The 25,302-nt window shown below is 35.8% G+C and overlaps 2 protein-coding genes across 2 annotated transcripts in view; both read right to left on the minus strand.

Moving 5' to 3' along the window:
* Nucleotides 1-864: 864 nt before the first annotated feature.
* On the minus strand, nt 865-9,747 carry LOC141344268 (solute carrier family 2, facilitated glucose transporter member 2-like). The gene is made up of 6 exons (XM_073849101.1): nt 9,600-9,747; nt 5,500-5,595; nt 5,175-5,374; nt 4,897-5,021; nt 1,337-1,452; nt 865-1,038 (listed from the first exon to the last, which is right to left on the minus strand). The coding sequence occupies exons 1-6, from the start codon at nt 9,606-9,608 to the stop codon at nt 865-867; spliced, it is 720 nt and encodes a 239-aa protein (XP_073705202.1). The 5' UTR covers nt 9,609-9,747.
* Nucleotides 9,748-11,639: 1,892 nt separating this feature from the next.
* Nucleotides 11,640-25,302, minus strand: part of LOC141344269 (TRAF2 and NCK-interacting protein kinase-like) — a 119,791-nt gene continuing 106,128 nt past the window's right edge. The window contains exons 21-32 of the mRNA XM_073849102.1: nt 23,224-23,399; nt 22,590-22,695; nt 22,335-22,478; nt 21,887-21,989; nt 21,451-21,621; nt 21,205-21,348; nt 20,876-21,010; nt 19,595-19,695; nt 19,242-19,391; nt 16,942-17,101; nt 11,978-12,117; nt 11,640-11,890 (exon numbers count right to left, since the gene is read on the minus strand). Of these exons, the coding sequence (XP_073705203.1) occupies nt 11,807-11,890; nt 11,978-12,117; nt 16,942-17,101; nt 19,242-19,391; nt 19,595-19,695; nt 20,876-21,010; nt 21,205-21,348; nt 21,451-21,621; nt 21,887-21,989; nt 22,335-22,478; nt 22,590-22,695; nt 23,224-23,399 (1,614 nt within the window). The 3' untranslated portion in view covers nt 11,640-11,806. The remainder of the gene's footprint in view (nt 11,891-11,977; nt 12,118-16,941; nt 17,102-19,241; nt 19,392-19,594; nt 19,696-20,875; nt 21,011-21,204; nt 21,349-21,450; nt 21,622-21,886; nt 21,990-22,334; nt 22,479-22,589; nt 22,696-23,223; nt 23,400-25,302) is intronic.

Below are 25,302 nucleotides of genomic sequence, written 5' to 3' on the forward strand. Positions count from 1 at the left end.
AACATAATTGCATGATTGCACTAGCTCAACTTAACACATTACGTAGTCATGTTGGAAAGGTCACGCGTGACATAGGTAGAAGTACTGACCCAGTGTTTACAAAGCAAACATGCAAAGAAAATCAAACGCCCTTTACCAAAAGAGGTAAAACAACGATTACCATGACCTTTCCATCATGATTACTTAATGTGTATCACAGATGTGCATCACAGAGCTAGTGCAAGTCAAGCATTTCTGGATAAAAAGTATATACATTTTTATTTTTTGAGAAAGTGACAGATATTTTCACTAAATAAGACTCATATTGCTCAGCTGGAATTGTGTAGAGCCTTTTGAAGCTGCTGAATCTTGAGGGTAATATATATATATATATATATATATATATATATATATATATATATATATATATATATATATATGTTAATCATCTTCATCAATGCAGAAAATGAATGTGGAGAATTTAGATTGACTGTCAGTATTTACTAGAAAATAAATTCTTTTGGCAAACAGTTATCATTAGTAGCCGGCAGTGAAATGCAGGAAATTGAATTTAGTAAGGAGAAAGAACAAGATGGACATTCAGGAAATTGCCTGTTTTATGCAAACTATAATAGCAGCCAGTAGTCAGTTTTACTCAGTTTTACTTCAATGCTCCTTTCCTTATTCTCATAATACTGACTTGAATCTCACAAAATGTTATTCTTATAGTCCTGGCTTTATTCTTGAAATATAAATACTTTAGCTGTCATAATGAGTCATAATGTTGTGACTTTATTCCTACACTTTATGACATTTTTCTCATAAAAGGCCTATTATAAAATTTAAATTGGATGTTTAAACAAACAGAAAGTTGTGAGTCACACTTTAGCACATACTCTTGCATGCTTCCTCCACTTTGCCTAGCTTGATGTAGAGGTATCGAGGACTCTCTGGACACATAAACAGCAGCAGACTCTGCAGGACAGCAGGAGCTCCAGAAAGACCCAGCAACACGTGCCACATGTCATCATTTCCCAGCAGGAAATCCAGACCAATGACCTGAACAGAACAACGACACCTGCACACATCTTACAGATTCTAATCAATCATTTAAAAAAGAATCTAATAATTGAGTGTCTTACTTAAAATACAACTTTTATTACTTGCATATTTATTGAATAGCTTTTTTTTAATGTTTCAACTGATTAAAAATGATTTTCAATAGAAGGTATTTTATGGTCATGCTCTTTTATTTAATCAAATTAAACATTCAGTTATTATTCAGTTCCCACTATGAACATTTTATCCCTTATATAGTTTATTTGTAGATTATATGCATTATAAAAGCGGCACTCACTTGACTAATAAGGATGCCAACTACAATCGCCAGCTGGTGAAGTGCTCCCATAGCACCTCTGTATTTCACTGGAGAAATCTCTCCAATATACAGCGGCACCAGGCCAGATGACAGACCTATAACATATGTGAAGCAGTATGCAGTCAAAACATATTGCATATACATTCACAAAACATATAACAGTGCAAGCATTTAACTTATATATAGAAGTTACACATATTCATTACATCTGCTCAGACGAAAAGTGGTTGTGTTTATGAGTGAACTGTGACTCATTCACTCAACCAATTCATTTAAAATAAGATTAATTTAGGAATGAAGCAAGTGGCTGCCTCGAGTGAGTCATTGAATAATTCACTCAACTGATCAGGAAACAGTGTTGCCAAGTCTGTGATTTTCCACGTCTTGTCCGCGGATTAAAGCAACCCCTTTGGAATGCGAATTGTACCTCGGGAACCCAAATAACATGTATTTTACCTGATATTCGTCATCCTTTCCTATCAAAATGCTTGTTATGGATGCGAAAACACAGAAAATGAACCTGATCTGATTTTATTATGACGGACAATTGTCATAACATGAGGTTGTATTATATTTTTTAACCTGTGAAAATTTCGGACGAAAATTTTGTAGTCAGTGTGCAATGGCTATTAGTACGAAATTTTTTGTATACGTTTTTTTTGGGTTTCTCATATTCGTCATCCTTTCCTATCAAAATGCTTGTTGCGGATGAGAAAACACAGAAAATGAACCTGATCTGATTTTTTTTTATGACGGACGATTGTCATAACATGAGGTTGTATTATATTTTTTAACCTGCAAAAATTTTGTAGTCAGTGTGCAATGGCTATTAGTCCGAACTTTTTCGTATACGTTTTTTCGGGTTTCTTATATTCGTCATCCTTTCCTATCAAAATGCTTGTTACGGATGAGAAAATGCAGAAAATCGAACCTGATCCAAATTTAATGACAGACAATTATTGATTTATTTACTTTATCCTGCTGAAAAAAAGCAGCTAAAACCAGCCTAGGCTGGTTGACTGGTCTTAGCTGGTTTAAGCTGGAAGTAGCTGGTTTTAGCTGGTCGTCTCCCAGGCTGGGAAAGTGGCCAAAACCTCTCTAAAACCAGCCTGCTGACCAGCTAAAACCAGCCAACCAGCCTAGGCTGGTTTTAACTGTTTTTCAGCACTGATGCCACACAAATCTAATATAAACGTGCAATTTTTCCCCCAGCTGTTTACCTTTACAGACATAACTGACTGTTTTTGTAACTCCTGTGTGTTTTTAACATAAACTTGTGTGTATTTAACAGTTTAAGCGCAATAAGACATGAAAGAGAACTTAGTTTAGTACTCACATGCAGTGTGACAGCCTGAGTTTAGGATGTGTGCTCTCAGAAAACCCGTATCAGAAGTTTAAACTAATATGGCTTTAAAACACATGATTTCAGCACGATAGACATGCTAGTTAAAACAAAACAGATTTTTTTAGTATCTGAAGTACGAGCTGTAAAGAGTGCATTTAGGCCACGCCACACCGGGGAGGAAAACAATCCAATGCTCTCCATTGACTTTGTATTACGGGAAGCGCACTCCTTGTCATTTCTGACTTATAACAAAAAACAGAACAATGTCTAAAAGCTGCTATGAGACAAGGTGTATAGTAAACAAGCTAAAAAAACACATAGCTACATTTTTATAAGCTGTCGACCCCCAAAAAACGACTGTTTAAGGACACAAGTAGTTGTAGATGTCAGGGTATTTCACGTTCAGTTGGATAATTTCTCCAACAAAAGGAAGGTAAGGAAAAGGTGCACTGACAGTCCAACAAAATGTAGCGTCTCAATATATCTCCTCCTTTCAGGGTGGTAAAAAAAAATCCTTTGACATGGTTAAATAATGAATGTTTACTGTCCCTCCAGCAGGCGTAGTTCTCAGAGTAATATGACACATTGCGCTTTACTTTTGTGTCCTTAAACACTCGTTTTTTAGGTTGACAGCTTATAAAAACGTAGTTCTATGTTTTAGCTTGTTTACGGTACACCTTGTCTCATAGCAGCTTTTAGACATTATTCTGTTTTTTGTTATAAGTCAGAAATGACAAGGAGGCAGTTTCCCGTAATACAAAGTCAATGGATAGCGTTGGTTTGTTTCCCCCCCGGTGTGGCGTGGCCTAAATGCACTCTTTACAGCTCGTACTTCAGATACTCTGCTAAAAAATCTGTTTGGTTTTAACTAGCATGTCTATCGTGCTGAAATCATGTGTTTTAAAGCCATATTAGTTTAAACTTCTGATACGGGTTTTCTGAGCGCACACATCCTAAACTCAGGCTGTCACACGGCAAGTGAGTACTAAACTAAGTTCTCTTTCATGTCTTATTGCGCTTAAACTGTTAAATACACACAAGTTTATGTTAAAAACACACGGGAGTTACAAAAACAGTTATGTCTGTAAAGGTAAACAGCTGGGGGAAAAAATCCCCCCCCCCAGTGGGCGTGGCCTTCAGATTATGACACGTGGCTCTCTGTCTCTATTCTGGAAAGGGGGCGGGGAGCAGCAGCTCATTTGCATTTTTTGCATTTAAAGGAGAACTCCGGTGTGATATTGACCTAAAGTGTATTGAATCATGATACCGAGTGTGAACGTACCTTGCATATCTCATCTCGGTTTGTGTCCTGCTGTCCGAAATCTGGGGTCAGTTAGCCGATGCTCACAACAGGTTGTCAATGAGAGTCAACAGGGCATCGGAATAGCCATGTAAATAAATCACTGTTTTACGCCATTTACGAGGCACAAAGTAGCTCCACACTTCATTGGTAGACTTCCAAGGGCCCTGACATTTAAAACGAGACATTGAGAACTCATAAAAAGCACCGGTAGTTTATTTACAAGAAGATTTATACAGACAGTACCTGGAAGATAAAATCCGGTCGCCACCATCTTGAGCTTAGTCACGATAAGTCGAGTGTCGAGCACCAAGGAATTTATCAGGTTATCAATTTATCAGGTTGTAGTTTCCTTCGTGCTCAACACTCGACTTATCGTGACTAAATTTAAGATGGCGGCGACCGGTCTGTTCCTGGTGAAAAATGTCTGCATAAATCTACTTGTAAATAAACTACCGGTGCTTTTTCTGAGTTCTCAATGTCTCGTTTTAAATGTCAGGGCCCTTGGAAGTCTACCAATGAAGTGTGGAGCTACTTTGTGCCTCGTAAATGGCGTAAAACAGTGATTTATTTACATGGCTATCCCGATGCCCTGTTGACTCTCATTGACAACCTGTTGTTAGCATCGGCTAACTGACCCCAGATTTCGGACAGCAGTGGACAAGACGAGATGAGATATGCAAGGTACGTTCACACTCGGTATCATGATTCAATACACTTTAGGTCAAAATCACACCGGAGTTCTCCTTTAAAGAGGCATGCATGAAAACAGCATGTTTCTGCTTCCACTCAAAATAGGCATTTTCAACATGATATAATAAATGATTTGAAAATTATTTTGAGCTGAAACTTAACAGACACATTCTGGCACCTGAGACTTATGTTGTGTCTTACCACAGTACAGTCCCATGATAGCACGTCCTGCTATCACCATGAGGTAAGGTGTGCCCATCTTAGCCAGGCCCATCAGGAGTCCAGCTGTTATGGCCAGGACATTTATATACAGCATACCTTTGATCCTGTACATCCACAAATATGAGTCACAATCTGCTGAATCTGATCACATAAAACTTTGTTCTTTCCAGATAGCTATTTCTTGCAATAAATATCCTTGAGCTGTTTCCTTTTTATCTTATCATAAATAATAGTTCACAAGTTCACGAATACTCCACCTTCCACGGATGTCGCTAACAAAGCTCACTAGAAAGGAGGACACCATGCCTCCAACGGAGAAGATGGCCACAGACAAGGAATAGTACATGACCACAGACGCATCAGTGGGTTCTTCATGTTCTGTGGCGTTTCCTCCTTCTCTGCGGGTCAGTTCTTCATTATAGACACCCAGAGATCTTGCATAGTGCCGTTCAATGACCTTCAGTGACACAGTAACATAATGGCATGACAAATAATGATAGTGAACAATAGATAAACAGATATCATGCCGGCTCTGAATGAAGCTAGGAGTGTGACCGTTGTAATGATGGTGTGATGTCTGACCTTTTGTGGGGCGTTGATGACGCCCAGGCTGTATCCCATCTGCAGAGAGCCAAGCGTAGCTGTGAACACTGCCAGAGCGAGTGTGCCTGTTAACTGCTGTGAGATGGGAAAACATGACTGGTATTAAATTAAGTTTTGGCCTTAAACAAATTAAAGCCTAAAAAGGTCTTAAATGTGACCCTGGACCACAAAAGGGTCAATACATTCACTGAAAGCTGAATAAATACAGTGCCTTGCGAAATTATTCATACCCCTTCATTTTTTTTTTACAGTTTGTTATGTTGCAGCCTTATGTTAAACTACTTTAAATTACTTTTTTCCCCACATCAATCTACACTCCCTACTCCATAATGGCAAAGCATTTAAAAAATAGGTTTTTAACATTTGTGCAAATTTATTAAAAATAAAAAACTGAAAAGATCCCGTTGCATAAGTATTCATACCCTTTTCTGGGACACTCGAAATCTAGCTCAGGAGCATTCATATTGCTTCTAGATGTTACTACACTTCGAGTGGAGTTAAACTGTAGCAAATTCATTTGAATGAGTATGATTTCGAAAGGCACACACCTCTCAGAAAAGGTCTAACAACTGAAAATGCATATCAGAGCAAAAACCAAGTCCTGAGGTCAAGATAACTGCCTGTAGAGCTCAGTGACAGACTTGTGTTAAGGCAATGATCCAGGGAAGAGTTCAGAGAAAAATCTGCTGCACTGAAGGTTCACAGAAGCATGTAGCCTCCATTATCCATAATGGAAGACGATTGGAACAACTAGGACTCTAGAAAATGTCTGCCAGCCCCCATCCAAGCTGACAGAGCTTGAGAGGTGAAAAGGTGAGGCAAAGAATGGCAGATAATTGCCAAATGCAGATGTGCAAAGCTTGTCACATCATACCCAAAAAGACTTGAGGCTGTAAAGGTGCTTCAACTATGTACTGAGTTAAGGGTATGAATACTTATGCAATGTACTTATTTCAGTGTTTTATTTTTAATACATTTGTAAAATTTGCAAATCTGGTTTTGCTTTGTCATTATTATGGTGTATGGAGTGTAAATTGATGTGGGGAAAAACTAATTTAAAGCAGTTTAACATAATGCTGCAACAAAACAAAATGTGAAAAAATGAATACTTTTGCAAGGCACTGTAAGCTTTCCATTTTGTTAGGACATGACAATATTTCTCCAAGATACTACTATTTGAAAATCTAGAATCTGAGGGTGCAAAAAAAAATCTAAATATTGATAAAATCACCTTTAAAGTTGTCCAAATGAAGTTCCTAGCAATGCATATTACTAAATAGTAATTCGGTTTTGATATATTATGGTAGGAAATGTTGCAAGCACTGTTTGTTCTCCAAAACATCCTTAAATCAAGATACATTTGCTTCAGATGCAAATTGAACATATGAAGTCTTGTTTTTGTTTTTGTTTATTAAACGAAATTTAATTAATGTGGTGTAAAAACCTGTTTTCCCTTTGCATTGAGTTGAATTTCCTGAACCCCCTGGCAGATATGTGTTCTTGTTCTAAGCATAAACTTACTTCATTTTATCATAAAACATGACTAATGTCATTTTACTTTTCAAGTAAATCTATCTTGATTTAAGAATATTTAGACATTTCCAATGAAAGAAAAAAACTAACAGGTTGGAAGTTATATTTTTAAACTTTTCATTTAGAGAACATATTGACATATTTTGTTCCATTCAATTTCTTTACATGGTCCTAAAAGGATATTAAAAAGTCTGCAGAAACCATTAACATAAAACTACCATTTACTCTTGATCAATTCAGAATGTGCACAATCTGCAAAAATGACAATGGTCAATTACATGTTTTTCTCTGAATTATAATTATCATTAGGATCAGAACTTCTTCATTAAAATTGTGAACTAAAAAATAAAGTATACATTTTAATTCAATTTTTTATCTCACAATTCTGACTTTATGATTTATAATATAAACTAGCAGTTGTGAGTTATGAAGTGATAATTGTGAGATATAAACTCGCAATTCTGAAAAATTAAGACAGAATTGCGTGATATAAACCCGCAATCTCACAATTCTGACTTTTTTTCTCAGAATTGCAAGTTTATATCTTACAATTATTACTTTATAACTCTATAACTCTTTATAACTGCTAGTTTATATTATAAAACAGAAAAAAGTCAGAACTGTGAGATGTGAACTCGCAATTATGAGAAAAAAAGTTAGAATTGTGAGATAAACCTTATAAAATTATCCAGTTTGGCTTCCATAACAACATTAAAATATATACTTTATTTTTTTTAGTTCACTAATATTTGTATAAAAAAGTCAGACTTTATAAAACGCAATAGAAAATTAAGTCAGAATTGTGATATATAATCTCGCAATTTTGAGAACAATTTTCTCCCTTAAAACTGGATTTTATAACTCGCAATTGAATGTTTTAATCGCAAAGTTGAGATAAAAATCTGAATTTCGAGTTTGAATCACAATTCTACAAAGAAAAAAAAAAGTCAAAATAGTGAGATAAAAAGTCAAACTAAACTTTTAATTTTTTATTCAGTGGCTGAAATGGACTTCCATAAATTTAGCTCTTTGTGTTCTAAGTATAATTGAGATTATGTTATTACAAAATGAATGTTATAACATATCTGAAATATAATTACCTGTATTATATGTATTTTGTGCAGTCAATTACATGAGTAATACCTGGGTAAACAGAACTAAAGCTCTTGATGTTCTGAAAATCTCTAGTAATGCTAATTAGCATAACACAATACTACAATTATGCACTATAGTAACATCAATAACAATGTGCAATTACAAACATACACAGTTTATTAATATTACTAACTTTTTACACTGCCATTCAAAAGTTTGGGATCAGCAGGGTTTTTGTTTTTTTAAAGAGATCTTTTCTGTTCATCAAGGCTACATTTGTTAGATTTAAAAAAAAAAAAAACTGTAATATTGTGAAATATTATTATTTAAAATAGTGGTTTTCTATTTCAATACTATTTAAAATAGAATTTGTTCCTGTGATGCAAAGGAGAATTTTCAGCATCAGTACTCCAGTCTTCAGTGTCACATGATCCTTCAGAGATCATTCTAATAATTCTAACAGTTGTGCTGCTTAATATTTTTCTGGAACCTGAGATACTCATTTCAGGTTTCTTTGATGAATAAAAGTATATTAAGTATAGATCAGTATTTATTTAAAACGGATACCTTTTGTAACAATACACTACCGTCTTTCTTTAACAGAAATTATTACTTTTAATTCAGCAAGGATGTGTTAAATTGATATAAAGCAACAGCAAAGGCTTATATTGTTAGAAAGGATTTCTACTTTAAATAAATGCTGTTCTTTTTAAATTGTATTCATCAAAGAATCCTCAAAAAAGCATCATAGGCACAGTAGCATCACAACAGTTTCCAACATTGATAATAAATCAGCATAATAGGATGATTTATGGAGGATCGTATGACACTGAAAACTAGAGCAATGGCTGATAAAAATTCAGCTTTGCATAACAGAAATAAATAACATTAAATAGAAAACTTATTTTAAATAGCAATAATATCTCTATTTTTTCTGTTTTTAATCAAATAAAGGCCCCCTCGATCAGCATAAGAGACTTCTTGTAAACAAACAAACAAAAAAAATCTTACTGATCCCAAACTTCTGAATAGCAGTGTATGTAAATACACAGTTTAGTGAATAAACAGTCATACAAACAGATTGCCAATTCGTCTTAAACTGTTTGTTTTATACACATAAAAAAAGTATCTCCTCTCTAGACGTGTTGGTTATTCAGTTGTAAATTTACAACTAAATGGGTGTATGTTGTCAAATCACAGTAACATTAATGATAAACCCACAGCATGAACACCTGCGTTCACTATTCTGCATATCACTATCATCTCTGCTCTAATTCGTACCAGAGTAAAACAACGTTTTCAACTCTCCACAAAAAAAAAAAAAAAAAAACTAACTTTGAATTCAACATGCAAAGCTAAATAACAGTTTCACACCATCGTCAACCAGTTACTTATCATTCAGAGGCAAATCAAACATACATATAAATAAATAAATAAACAAATAAATTTACCTTCTCCATTTTGGTATGAAGTGTCAGCAAAGCCGCTCTTGGTTGTTAATAGTGGCTCCAAGGTTCTTGCTGCTTTCCCAATAGCCAGTAAATGATCAATCCTGTCACTGCAGGATCATGCTGCACATGTGTGCAGTGCTAAAGACCTTCTGCCCTGATCTGCTAATGATGTTCATGTATCACTGTTTCGCTGTTTATATGCTGCTTCAGGACAATCATCTTCCTACTGGAAACTAGATTATTATTTCACTCTTCAGTGTGGTCAAAAAAAATTGACATGACTTTATATATCTTTCTAAAGGTCTATTAATGTGTATGATGCAAATACCATTTAGTGCTTTATTTTTTTTTAATGGCATAACAAAGCGTTTGGATAAGACGTTACGTGCTTGAGCAAGAAGAGTTAATGTATTACACCTAACAGAGCAAAGTTCCCAGTGCTCGAGATACCAGTGCTCTGGAAAACAACCAAAGATTGAACAGAATGAGGAACATGAACACAAGCCAAAAAAGGTACTTATTTGTTTATTTTTTTTCTTATCATAAAATAAAAAAACAAACCAAAAAAAGGAGGACATAGTGCTTCTATCACCGTAAAAGAAATGAGAATCTTGTTTACAGCTTCGACGATCATTAAAAACGTATTAAGACAGAAACATTAAGTAACCATTCTTGAGTGTCAAATAAAGTAGTTCATTAAAAGAGCTCAGTGAGGTTTGTTTTCCAGCACTGGCCGAACACAGTGTTTCACACAGCATACATACATACATCAGCAGGACATTATTGCTAAAAACCTCTCATTCCCTCACCATTAAAATATCTTCTTTTGCTATGTAAGAGATGTGAAAGAAATATAAATATCTATATAGTGTGCAAACATCAAGTGACTTGCTTGTTGAGAACATCTAAAGCGTCAAACTGAAGACCCGGGCGAGCATACAAAAGTAAGAAACTGAATAAAAGATATAATGAACAATACATTATGGTTAATATCTGTAGTAGTAGTACCAACATCTGTGATATTTTAGTCTGTGACTTTGAGTACCACATAATTTTCAGATGAAAACTTTTTCCCTTTTTGGAATGTTTTGAGCCCCAGTTTTATGACTGATTCAACACAGTTACAAAATAAAAGTGTAAGAAGCCACAGCTTAATATAACCATGTTGAGAAGAGAGACTTTCGGCCTACGAATGATGGCCGAAACAGAAGTGTAATGAAATATCAGATGCAAAAATAGAAAATCAACGTGTCTCTAAAAGATTGATTCCACACAGGTTAATTTGTGCTAGGCACTATAATAAAATCTAAAAGAAAGTCATGAACAATTCTCAATCGTCACTGAAATACAGGTGCTTTTTAAATCCTTTTTCTTTCTATTTTTACTTTTTTTGTTCAGCTAGCGCAGATCCAGTGTCTACACAAACATGCAACCAGTGAGGAGGACCGTTTTCTTCTGCGTGTCGCTGGATTTCACTTTCGTTGTTTCAAACATTCCAAAAAAAAAAGACCAGAGAAGAAAAAAACAAAACGCTTGACTTAAACGTAAAGATGCGCTCATGATCCGTTCAGCTCCGATCTCAAAGCTATAAAACAAACTCAACTATAGTTTAAGATACAGTACTTTGGATAAATGTACAGTATATGGATCTTGTTGACAATATACAAATGAGCACCAGTGTTATTTGTTTCTTTTGAGAATGGGCGTCACAGATATTTGTGAAACTGCCAATATTGTAAGGTGAAACATCGAGAGACTAAAGCTTGGTTTTAGCCTGAGTGCTTGCTAATGTTTATCCCCAACGTTTGTTATCTTTTGAATATTTAAATCCGATTCTTTACAATCATGCAACTGACTAATACTCGTTGGAAACTGAAAACAAGTTCAATCAAAACCAATGGGAAACCAGGGACCGGAACGTAAAACGGGAGGTTTCTAAAAGAACAGAGGCCACAAATAAGGTCTAAAACCAAGTTCAAGTTAATCAGCCCCCTCTTCTGGGAACTGCGTGCCACTGCAGGTGACGTCAGATACTGCACCTCCATGAGCCGTGTGCTGTCCTACGGGACAGACCCATGTTTCCAAACTCACTCGTCTAGAGTCTTTAATATTTGTCAAATCTTTTACCAAAGAGTCAATGTACCGTGCGCTCACAGATGCGATGCTGACAGGAAAACAGGCTCCACAGTGTTGGGTTTGCAGGAGCTTCACCAGTTCATCAAAGAGTTCCTGTTCAGCGTCATGAAGAACACTTGACTGCTACCGCCTGATCGAACCGAGGCGAAAAACACCTACAGAAGATGAAAAAGAGACAAATGTAAGCTTGTTCAAAACTGTCTGTTTTAATTGAACGATGACATTGGTGGTGATGAGCTAACCTTGTCGTTCCTCTCACAGAGGAACTTAAGTCTCTGAGCTCTCTTGTGCATGAAAACACCATCCAGGTGGCCCGTTTCCACAGAGCGGATCTCAATGGCTTTCTCTCCCCAGCCCATGATCTGGTTGGAGTGGATATAAGCTGCAAAACAGAACATCCTGTTGAGTTCTAATGTTTAGACAATCTTCTCTAGACTAAAAACAAATTACAATAGCACTTTCGTTGTAAATTTGAAAGATTTAGTATACTCCGCTTTTAAAAAACCCAGTTGGCCAGAGTAATATTTGTGATATTTCGTTTTTTGGGGACAGGTCATAAATGGTTATTTGTGACTCTGGACCACAAAACCAGTCATAAGGTTAAATTTTACAAAACTGAGTTGTATATATCATATGAAAGCTCAATAGATAAGCTTTCTATTGATATATGGTTTGTTAGGATAGGACAATATTTGGCCGAGATACAACTGTATGAAAATCTGGAATCTGAGGGGGCAAAAAAAAAATCAAAATACTGAGAAAATCACCTTTTAAATTTCTCCAAATTAGGTTCTTAACAATGCATATTACTAATCAAAAATTACATTTTGATATATTTATAGTAGGAATTTTACAAAAAATCTTCATGGAACATGATCTTTACTTAATTTCCTAATGATTTTTGGCATAAAAGAAAAATCAATAATTTTGACCCATACAATGTATTTTTGGTTATTGCTACAAATATACCCCAGCGACTTAAGACTGGTTTTGTGGTCCAGGGTCACATTTATGCAGAATGTTGAAGCTGCTGTTTTCCATATAATAACAATGGTATACGTACTGAAATAATGACTTAAAGGGATAGTTCACCCAAAATGTAAAATTCTGTCATTAATTACTCATCCTCATGTCATTCCAAACCCTTAAAGGAGTAGTTCACTTTCACAAAAATTTACAGATAATACTCACCCCCTTGTCATCCAAGATGTTCATGTCTTTCTTTCTTCAGTCGTAAGGAAATTATGCTTTTTAAGGAAAACATTTCAGGATTTCTCTCCATATAATGGACTTCTATGGTGCCCCGAGTTTGAACTTCCAAAATGCAGTTTCAAATGGCTCTAAACGATCACAGCCTGAGGAAAGAAGGATCTTATCTAGCAAAACGATCAGTTATTATCTAAAATAAAAAAATGACTATATACTTTTTAACCTCAAATGCTCGTCTTGTCTAGCTCTGTGTGTACTGTGTGTAGAGATTAAAAACGTATATAAATTGTAAATGTTTTTAGAAAATAACCAATCGTTTCGCTAGATAAGACACTTCTTCCTCGGCTGTGATTGTTTAGAGCCATTTGAAGCTGCATTTTGGAAGTTCAAACTTGGGGGCACCAGTCCATTATATGGAGAGAAATCCTGAAATGTTTTCCTAATTTCTTTACAACTGAAGAAAGAAAGACATGAACATCTTGGATGACGAGGGGGTGAGTACATTATCTGTACATTTTTGTTCTGAAAGTGAACTACTCCTTTAAGGCACTGCAGGTGAATAGGGTAAAAAATTATCTAATAGTTATCACCTAACGTACTCAGTTGATTGATTACATTGTTAATTGCAAACATTTTTTGTATTGCAAGTTTTCTAAAATGTTAGGTTTTAATATGCAAATGAGGCATTGTTTAATAAAATGTGAATATTTCTAGTAAAAAAATCTGGACACTGGATGAAGTCCATTTTAAAATTCTTTTAGTTTGTCTAAAAGTTTTTTGTTTGTTTTTTGTTTTGACATATTAGAGTCAAATGTTTTCACAGAAGAAATTTTGGTATCTCATTTTGTCACTTTCATAACTCAAAATATTAGGCAGAAAACTATTTTTTACAGTTGTTCGGAGGATAAAATGTATAAAATCAAGCAAATTATATATGAACAAATCCCTCTGTAAAAACCTTCAGGATACAGTCAGGAATAAAAATAAAAAGTTTGGTGTGTGTAAGTGTTACTGAAGTGGAGATTTATGGCTCAGTCTAAGAGAAAAAACTAATTTTGAGAAAACGGCCTTTAAAAATATGTATTGTAATTGAAATCTATTAACACAAATAGATACAGTGCTATAAAAGAAACACTTAACGGTGTCTTTTGGATGTTTTCTTTCCATTAGTCTGAAAAAACACTTAACCAAAGAGCCCAAAATCTCAAACTTTACAGGTGCATGAAAAAAACTGTTTTTGTCTGCAGCGTCTCCCCTTAAGATCTTTGCTCATCTTTGGAACACAAATTAAGTGAAGTGAGGTAGTAAGACGACAGACTGCACACAGAAAGTATTCTCGTAGCTTCAGAAATTATGGTCGAACCACTGATGTTTACATGGACGGTTCCTACACATTTTCCATTTTAAAATTCCATACTTTTCCAGACTCAAACTTCCAAACCTCTCAGTAGATTTTCAGACCATATTTAACAAATGGTTCATAAAGCATTATTTTCAGCTTTATATTTGTTATATAGTCACCTGCACACAAAAAACTTCATGCCCTCGAGAAACTATTCACATGGGAATTTTTTTGCATAACCCTAACCCTTTACAATTTCCTTTGTGCATCACTGCCATCTTACATGAATTAACAGATCTACTTGTTCAAAGTTTGGCTTTTCTTATGGTAGTACCTCTAATATCAAGGCCTAATGTCTAATTTAACACATTCTCTGTGGCAGCAGAGAAGGCATGACAGGAAATGGGCTGATGGCATAAAATTTGCCAAGTTCAAGAGTTTATAAAAAAGACAGATACTGTATAAAAAAAAAAAAAAAAAAGCAATATGCCATATTTCAAAGCCCTGGATTTTTTTTGACGCATACTCTGTGGCGGCCAAGAAACCGTGTAATTGGCTGATGGTGCAATTGATGGATCAGTGTGCATTGTCCTATTTGCTAAGTTTAATGGTTTTTTCGTCCGAACATAAAAGTCTGTATATTTTTTATTTTTCAAAGGTCCTTGAGGCTATGTAATACAGTGCTAATATTGTGAGAAGAAACCCAAAATGCTTATAATCTGTATTTTGCATAATAAAATGCACCTTGAATTCATTCAGTTGTATTTTGACTTTGACTTAAATTCTGGAAACACAAATACTTTAATCAAATCCCATACTTTTACAAACCCAGTAGAAACCCAGCACGGACTATTTTATTGATGTCCTTATTACCTTTCTGGGCCTTGAACGTGTCAGTTGTCTATGGAGGGTAAGAAAGCTCTTGGATTTCATCCAAAATATCTTAATTTGTGTTCTGAAGATGAACAAAGGTCTTACAAGTTTGGAACGACATGACAATTAATAACGATTTTCATTTTTGGGTGAATTAACCCTTTAAACCTCTGTTCTTCATATTGTTCCAGAAGAAACAGAAACAGAACAGCTTTTACATTCTGTTAAATATTATGTATTAAGTTGGATACATATATATATACAATCTTATTTGCATACATACAGTACACTTAAGTAAAGTGATATATACTATATAGCAAATCTCAACTTTTTGATTTATATGTTAACTATATTATCACTCAGCTCTAATCTGCTAAATGTGATAAGGAATAAAGACATTAAAATATTATAAACATTAACATCATATTTTTCTATAATGAAAATACTAATAAAACTGGCTTGACTAGACATGTTCTTTGGCAAGGAAGAAAGCAAGTTGGAACAAAAGGAGGGGTGAGTAAATGATAAAACTATGCCTATAAAAAACACTTTTTTTTATCTCTGTTGTTGTAGGTGTTAGATGCTACAATATTGACATTTGTGACCCTTTACCACAAATAAGGGTCAATTTTTTTGAAAATGAGATTAATAAATCATCTGAAAGATAAATAAATAAGCTTTCCATTGGGGTACGGTTTTAATAATATTTGGCCGAGATACAACTATTGAAAATCTACAATCTGAGGGTGCAAAAAAAATCTAAATATTGAGAAAACTGCCTATAAATTTGACCAAATGACGTTCTTACCAATGCATATTACTAATCAAAAATTAAGTTTTGATATATTTACGGTAGGAAATTTACAAAATTGCTACAAATATACCCTGTGCTCCTTAAGATTGGTTTTGTGGTCCAGGGTCACATTTTAACTAATGTTAAAAATGACACCTTATTGTAATGCGTTACCAAAGATTCTTTAAATGTACTTATATTATAAATGTACTAATAAAAATAGTTAACGTTTTTCTGGGTAAACAAATAAGTCCTTAAAAGCTTGTCTCATAACATCTAAAAGTCGGTGCAGTATTGGCAGTATTGAGTCTAGTCTAGTATGGTCTATTTATTTGCTTATACAACTTCATTGTGTCTTGATTTAAAAGGGTAGATGCATCTTTTTGTCTGATCTCTGAATGCAATCCATGACGTCTTTTCATAAGCCAGGCTGAAGATTAGCGAGCCTTGCATAAAAATCACCCCAAAAAATGTATAATTCTGTACGCAAGCACTACTAATAATCATAGCAGCCTGCCAAACCTAAGAAGCTCTGCCCATTGAGATTATTATATATGATAACGCGCGCCAAAAGCCCTAAATCCTCCAGCTAATGTGTTACTCAAACCAGCTCACACACACACATAACCATATTCATACTTCTCAAAACAGAGAAGCTGAAGCCAAGTTCGAATGTTTTTGAACTTTGGGTGAACTACTTTCATCTCCTCCCACAAAGCAGAGGATGTGTGGCAGCCCTTTGTTGTTTTCATGCACTTCTGTTGGCCTCGCATCCCTCAAGCTCTACCCATGCGCTGGCAGCTAACAGAAACAGACACTGCTGTAGAGGCCAATCGGAAATCAGTGCCACTGTGACTGTGGACTCATGCTAATAGCAAAATATACTGCTTTGTAAGTATTCTCTGAAGATAAATATTTGATGTCTTAAATAGAAGTCATTTTCTGGTCAGTATGGCCTGTTTCCTCTTGTACAACTAACACAGACTTACCAACAGAGGTGGGCATCTCTCCCCACTGCAAGACCACATCCTTGGTGATTCTGCCATAGGTGTTGACATAAACGCCCTCATCTTCATAACACAGCAGCATCTCCATGCCATCAGTCTTAGGAAGCACCACGATGGCATGAGGGGTCACACTGCTCTGAATCTAAGAGAAAGAAGAAGGGGTCACTAGAAGACCATGATGCAGTGCTTAAGGAGACCATTAGATGGCCACATATTCAATTTAAATCTATTCATTCAAGGAATCATTGTTTTTGAAACAGAATCTAAAGTATGGACCAATTCAGTGTTAGCAAACAGTGATGAAGTTTTTTTTGAGGTGCAGCTTATCTGGTTGCAGAAAATTATGGTATTCAAGTGGCAGTCTATGGAGCCATGAAACAAAAGAATAAAAAAAAGGTATATTTGGTTTTATATTTAAATTCTGACTTTATTCTTCAAATTCCAAGATTAAATCTCACAATTCTGATATGAGAGAACTGACAAACTCACTATTGTTGAGTTAAATCAAGTTATAAAGTCCGAACTAGGAGATATAAACTTGCATTTATGAGAAAATAGTCAGAATTGTGAGATAATTCTGGACCTAGTCCAAATTGTTCTATACTGTTTCATACTATCGATCAATTGGAGACCTCCAAGTAGGTTGCAGTTCTGTAAAATGGTGGAACTGGAGACTTAAAGGTTCCTGATGGTTTAATTCTTAGTTTATCACCCTCTTCACCTTAATTCTTAAAGTCTTTTGCTGTTAAACACCTTAATTTGGCAATTTCTATAGTATTGCATCCTTCTTATGGACTTTTCAGTGTGTTAAAGGGTTAGTTCACCCATAAAATAAAACTTTACCCTATTATTTACTCACCCTCAAGCAATCCTAGGTGTATATGACTTTCTTTCAAATGCATACAGTCTGAGTTACATTAAAAAAAATATCCTGGCTCTTCCAAGCTTTATAATGGCAGTGAATGGGTGTTGAGATTCAAGAGTCCAATAAAGTGCATCCATCCATCATATAAAGTACTCCACACAGCTCTGGGGGCCTTCTGAGGCAAATCAATGTGTTTTTGTAAGAAAAATATACATAATTAAAACTTTTTAAACCATAATCTAACTGTTGTACACATGTTCACAAGAGAGTGGTGTTCCAGCGGATGATGTAGGGTTGTAGGCGAACACGGTGACGAACGCTGAAGCTCAGAGGAGACATTAATATATTTTTGAGACAAAACATTGGTCACAAATTAGAAGTACGAAACGATGATTTGTAAAGGAGAATTTCAGAGGATTTCGATATAAACCAAGAGGAGACTGGTTTTCCTTTGCTGTAAACAAAACTTGGCTCTCCAGAGACTAGCATATTCTCACCAGTGCTTACACCATGCCTACATCATCTGCTGGAATGCCACTCTCTTGTGAACGCACTGCTCGACAGTTAGCGGAAGCTAGAGATTACAGACTATAAAGTTTTAATCATGGACATTTTTCGCACACAAAGGCATCGATTTGCCTCAAGAGAGCTGTGTGGAGCACTTTTTATGATGGATGGAAGCACTTCATGGGCCTTAAAATCTCAACACCCATTCATTGCCATTATAAAGGGTGAAAGAGCCAAGACATTTTTTAATATAACTCTGATTGTATTTGTCTGAAATAAAAAAAGGAAATATATACATAGGATGGCTTTAGGGTGAATAAATCATGAGGTAATTTTCGTTTTATCTGTAAAAGCAAACCTGCTTTATAATTATACACACCCGAGTATAGTGTTTTGCACTTCCAGCTCTTATTAGCAATTACATAGCACTTACAAATGATTACATACAAAATTATTAGTAGTTATTAAGACTAATGTAGTTTGTAATTGGTACAATGTGCTTTGTATATGTAAATATACAGCCATTATCTGAACAAGATACATGTAGTATATGAACATATACAGAAGTTGAGCTTCTTCCTTTTTCAAAGCTCCACAAATCGTCCTTACACTTTTCACACTTTCGAGTGCCTTGAAGGGAATATAACGTGTGGAGGCACATGTTATTTCACCAAGATTAGACTACAACCCCCAAGAGAAACACTTCCATGGGAACCTCTCAACAACCTCTCCAAAAATCAGGATGTTGCCAATGACCGGCTCTTACCCAGAAAATAAATTGTGTTTTTACAGACAGCAAACCACAGACTAAAAGGTCTGCACTGCTGGATATAGAGGTTTTGTATTATAAATTTATTAGCAATCCAGTAATTCTATGAGGCTAACTGAAAAACTAAAATTTATCACTTACGTGTGATGGTATGTAGATGTCATAAGGGTTCCCAGAATCCACATCTATGACGTGAAAGCCCACACTAGAGCCATAGATGACTTTTAACCTCTGACCCTCTTCTACAGTCAGGTCAACCAGCTGAGGCCTGTGCTGTAGTTCTGTGAACGACTGCCAGAAACAAAGAGATACAGATATAGAAATGAATGCTAAGTCTAGAGAGCTGGATAAAAGCAGCTAATGCATGCAAAGCTTTAAGGCATTTTCTTTCATTTACAAATTAAATTATTATCACATGTTGGTTATATAACATAAAAAGTAATACAGAGAGCATTTGAAATATAAGATAAGGAAATACTGTTACACCATCATACCTTGAAAGCCATGAATTTATGGTACGGCTTGGGGGCCCATGCATAAATCTCTACAGAGTTCTTCAGTGCGATCACCAGGAATTTGATTCTCTCGTATTTCACTAAAAACAAAGTAAATCATGCTTTCGGTTACCTGCAGCTCACAGTGGCAGTCTGTCATATTCATACAAGGAAGCAGACCGTCCCCTGCTGCCAATCTCCATGCTGTTAGAGGCGAGCTGAATGTCAATCCTCTCGATTAGCATCAGAGATCTCGATTAGCCTACTCAACCACCTCCGTTTTAACAGCCTTTGCTCTAACAGGGAAGCCTTCATCTTTCAACCCCAATATCTTGGACTTTGCTTCATTCTGCATGCTTGGAAAATGCAGCCTCATGTTGTCTTAACAAGCTGCTAATATTTAATGTTGCTAAAAAAATAGACTATGTGACCCTGGACCACAAAACCATATAATCTACTCCGCTGTTTTCAGCATAATAACAACAACAATAATAATAATACATGTTTTTTGAGTGATTTCTGAAGGAGCAGCTTTGAAATCACAGGAATAAATAACATTTTGAAATGTATTCAAATAGGAAGCAGTTTTTAAAAACAATTTTAAATAGTAAAATATTTCAACATTTTTTGCTGAACTTTAAATCAAATAAATGCAGGCTTGGTGAGCAGAAGACATATTTAAAAATCTTACTGTTCAAAAACTTTTGACTGGTAGTGTATTTATAATACTGTATAAAATATTATACATAAATATATATTTCTATATAACAAAACATATAAATATATATAAAAAAACTAAATATATTATTTATATAAAAAGTATTTAAATATATTTATATAAAAGAATTTATATAAAAATGTAAATAATACAATAAATTGAATAATTAAATACAGGCTCACCAATATGCTGTTAATATTTATAATAATATATAATGTTGCTAATAAAATATCTTTAAAAAATACATTAAACATTTAATATTATTCAAATATTTTTAATAATATGAAAACGCTGATATTTAAGAAACAACAATACTGACAAGAAACAAGAGAAAACTGATTTATCACACTCTTAACCTTTATTCTTTATTACTAAATCTAATATTTTGAATAATTTATGCCACAGTGTTAATGTCATTTATAAATATTTACATTAGAAATAAACTTAAATCCAGACGTTTTATTTAGATATTAGTTGCTACCATACAATATGATGGTATACAACTCGAATACTACTTTTTTACTGTATTTTTCCGACAACTCTAGCAGAGATGGATGACTTACCAACTTTATAGTGAATACAGCCTTCCAGATCCCCAACAGTGATCCAACCCTGTTTTTTCTCCACCTCCGGATCGTTGTGCAGTATCCTGTTTCGCAGCCATGACAAGTAGTAGACACGTAGCTTGTTTTTCTTCCCTGGAAACATCAATGACAAGGCTGACATGTTAATAAAACACGACATGTATCCCCAAAAGACACAAAGAGCTGCCACCAGCACTTTTTTAGCGCTATGTTTAAAAATGTGGACTTAAATCTCATCTGACTGCAATACATGACAATAAATGTCAACTTTGATGCCCCTGTCTAGCTCTTTTTGTAGTGAGACAAACCTGATATGGTGACCAGGACATTTAGCCCCTCTAGCACTTCCATCTGTTGGAAGCGTCGGCGAGTGATGAGGTTATACACCTTGCCCTGACCGCTGCGGTCCAGCAGCATTAAACCGTTCTCAGTGCCCACCAAGAGATTCACACCTGAGCGTCCACAAAGATGAAACACAAGGCTTGTCAGAATTGGATTCTGACTCAAGAATGTATATGAGAAGAGAAATTGAAATGAGAGAAATGGTGATGTACCCCATAGAGCGGCACACAGGATCTCTGAATTGAAACGCTTCTTGTATTTGCGGATTTCTGGCGTGTCACTGTGAGGTCTGATGTTGGTAGGGTTAACATTGACCACAGAGATCTTGCGAGCTTCATTCAGTTTGGCCTGTTCCTGACGCAGCAGCTCATTAGCAAACAAAGCTGCAGAGGTGAGAAGACAAGAAAACACATTAAAAGTTACAAAAAAGAAAACATCTCATTCATAAACGGATGTCTGGACAAGAACCAAAGCCAGCAGGAGAGAGCAAAATTTGCAGCTCTTATCTCATTCGGCACCCAGAATAAATCATTTTAAACTATATTTTATCCAAAATGTCGTGCCATCCAAATTACTTTCCATAAATGCTCTTCCTTTCAGCATTGCAGGCGGTGATAAGATGTGTTTGTTTGTGATTTGTATATTTACCGGCCGCTGAGCTCTCGTCATTGTCGTCTGTGGGGGAGGTCTGATACACACGCGGGTCGACAAAAGGAGTGAAAGAAGCTTTCGAACCACCTCCATGACCAAACTGATAAAAAACAACAAATGAACCACATCAGCTCCATTAAAATGATTTAACAGCAGGCATTCAGAAAGAAACAGTCTGGGGCTAAAACTACAGAAGAAGTGCAGTTCCTGCTGTTTAGATAATAGATCTGTGACACAGCAGGAAATTTTAGACTTGTGACTACGAGTCAGTAAATAATGTCTGTGATAGATTATGAAAGTGAGAGTTGTTAGGACAGTAAAGTGTTTTCCTCACATTTTTAGAGACTTTAGCTTAATTTTAATGCACAAGGAGAGCAAATTCAAGAAAGGAGGGTAGGAAATGATTCATATATATTGGATATGCACACTATCCCATGTTATCTACCTCATCCATAGAGTCCAGATCCTGGGAATTGAGGCCTGTTGGAGTTCCTGATGGGGAGTGGCTTTGCTGCAACAGGTCTGGTAGGTTCCCATGGCCTGCGAAACCATTGCTCTCGCCATGGCCCAAGCGTTGCCTCTCATTGGTCTATAGAGAACATCAGAGAGAAGTCGAAAGTGTGAGACATTTGAGAAGCAAGAGATAATAAGTCATATTGGAGCTAAATAACATCTAATGTGTCTGGCATTGGCACCTCACCTCTCTCATTCTTAGGGTGCCATCTTTAGACTCATCATTGTAGGAGTCACCAAAGGACTCGTCATGGCTGCTTGTGAAAGACTCATTATTTCCTTGAACTGAAGGCCTGAGGGAGACAAAAATGGGAAACTTAGGTTTGCATTATACAGAATCACATTAAAAGGATAGTTTACCCAAAAATGAAAATTGTGTCATTAATTACTCACCCTGAACTCACCGGGTCGTTTCAAACCTGCAAGACCTTTGTTCATCTTTGAGACACAAATTAAGATATTTTTGATGAAATCCAAGAGCTTTCTGACTCTGGTAGTTATATAATATATTAATTTGAATCCCAAAGATGAACAAAGTTCTTGCGGGTTTGAAACAACAAGAGGGTGAAGAATTAATTTGAAGACTTTGAGAAATTTCATCTCTGTGCTCATTTTATTGACAGATGTAGAAAGAGAATAAGAGGTGAGAGGATAAAAGGTGGGAAATGGGATGAAAAAAAGTTGCAAGCCAGACTTGGACATGAGCTGCCTCTATAAGCACCCTGACTCAACATGTAAGAGCACAACCTTGATTACTATGCCACAGCTCTGATATAAAATTCATTTTGAGGAACAAGAAAGAACTAAAGTCTTGCGCTTACATTATTCTAGGGATGTCGCTGACTGGCACCGTACCATCATGCCCCACAGTACCATCCTCATCCTCACTGCTTTCAGAGTCCTCACTAGAGGAGGAGTAGTCGGTCAGTTTCAGGGGTGGACGGTTAATCTCATCTATTCGCAACTCCCTCAGTTCTTTAGCCAGGGCAGTCAGATCCTATAAAAAAAGAGAAAGATATAACCATAACTTCTAAAACTAACTATAATAGTAACACTACTAACTTCAGTAGCTGACAGTACAACTGAGGGACTCATATGCAAATGTTACAGAAGTTTCAAATGCTCACTGATGCTCCAGAAAGAAAAACGAAGCATTAAGAGCCAGGGGTGTAAACTTTTGAACAGAATAAAGATGTGTACATTTTTCTTTTTTTTTGCCTAATTATCATATATTTTTTCATTTAGTACTGCCCTTCAAAAGCTACAAAAGATACTTACATGTTTCCAAAAAAATAAAATAAGTTAAATGTACCCTGATTTTCAAAAGCAAAAAGTTTTCACCCCCCAGCTCTTAATGCATTTTGTTTCCTTCTGAAGCATCAGTGAGCATTTGAACCTTCTGTAATAGTTGCATACTGTATGAGTCCCTCAGCTGTCCTCAGTGTGAAAAGATGGATCTCAGTCATTGTTGGAAAGGGTTCAAATACACAAAAATGCTAAAAAACCAAAGAATTTGTGGCACCTGAAGGTTTTTTCGAGGTATGCTCAAGTAGAAGACGACATTCAGATACATTTCTCCCACAAAGAAAATTCTATTAATCTCTACAATGATTTGGCTAAGCACTTAGGAAGTCTTATGCAAAGGTCATCTGTAATCAGTTTGCATTCGACCTGTAATCCCAGCTCTATGGCCAACATAAAAATGCCCCCTCCTGAACTTTAGTAGCTATGGAAACCGCAAGGCTCCCAACAAACAGCTGGGGTTATTTGCACTGGGGCGAGAGAATCCGAGCCAAGTGGGGAAAGTGACACACACCCACACAGAGTCCATTGACAAAGCCACTGGCAATCCAGCTTGGTGAGAAAGTTGAGAGGGTGAAAGAGAACAAGCTTTTCTCAAGTCAGCGTTGCTATTGAGATTAGCAGGCAAGAATTCCCACAGTCCTCTGCCAAGCAACCTTTAGATTGAGAGGGACTGAGAGGAAGATGGATGGGAATGTTACCAACCCTTACTCTGGCTTTCCAGCCCTGATTGAGGTCCAGGTGACAAGACAGATAAAGAACAGCAGAGAGAGAGAAAACACAGGAGAGTGGTGCAGAAAGTGCGCTGGAGCTGGTTAATACAGATTGTAGGTCAGTTAATTATGTAGGCAGCTCTAGCCCTTTGTTCAAACATTCATCACGCCTCAGAGACCTTTTTTAATTACTCAACACAAGTTTTCTCAAGTAAGGACTTGGGTTGTCCAAGCCAAAATGGCTCACACAGAAACTAACCTGCCATAAAAAATAAATGAGGTAAAATAAATAAAGATAAGGTTTGTTTTTTTTTCCACAAAAATGCAGGAGAGCTTGGTGCTGGCAACACCATCGCCATGGGTTTAATTCTCTAGCAATGCATAAGCTAATAAATTGTAGGTATTTCATGAATTTGGCAGGCGATTTTATAGAAATTGACTTTCATTGCATTTATGTAGACATATTATATAATATTTAAGTAGTTGTAGATTTAATATTAGTGACAGCAACTAAAGGGAAAAAGTGAAATCATTTTAATTAATATAATAGTAACCCAAATGATAGTTATTTCAAACAACGGCTCATTTTAAATATCAGTTTTGGCCAAGTGCGCTAAGAGTTTCAGTGTATCACTTATCTAAAAGCTTCGAGTGTTCACAAATAGAAAACTGGCAGAGAGGACAGTCTGAACAATGCAACCAGTGGGACATTTGGCCTCCGACTGTAAAACAGCATCTGTGTCTGAAGGTTATTTAGTCTAGCACTGCGTTTGGAGGTCACATCTACAACCAAAGAGAACTAAAGCACCTTCAAGCACATGCTAGATAAAAATGAGACACCAAAGTAGGAAGTTAAAATATCAGTGAACATATAAGTCCCTATGA

The sequence above is a fragment of the Garra rufa genome, chromosome 10 (genome assembly GCF_049309525.1).
Source record: "Garra rufa chromosome 10, GarRuf1.0, whole genome shotgun sequence".
NCBI lineage: Eukaryota > Metazoa > Chordata > Actinopteri > Cypriniformes > Cyprinidae > Garra > Garra rufa.

Bases quoted from the DNA above. Each gene is read 5' to 3' on its own strand.
- LOC141344268 (XM_073849101.1), bottom strand. The intron at 5,375-5,499 runs GTCAGACATCAC...GTGTCACTGAAG, and splicing joins TCATCAACGCCCCACAAAAG to GTCATTGAACGGCACTATGC. The intron at 1,453-4,896 runs GTAAGACACAAC...CATATGTTATAG, and splicing joins TATCATGGGACTGTACTGTG to GTCTGTCATCTGGCCTGGTG.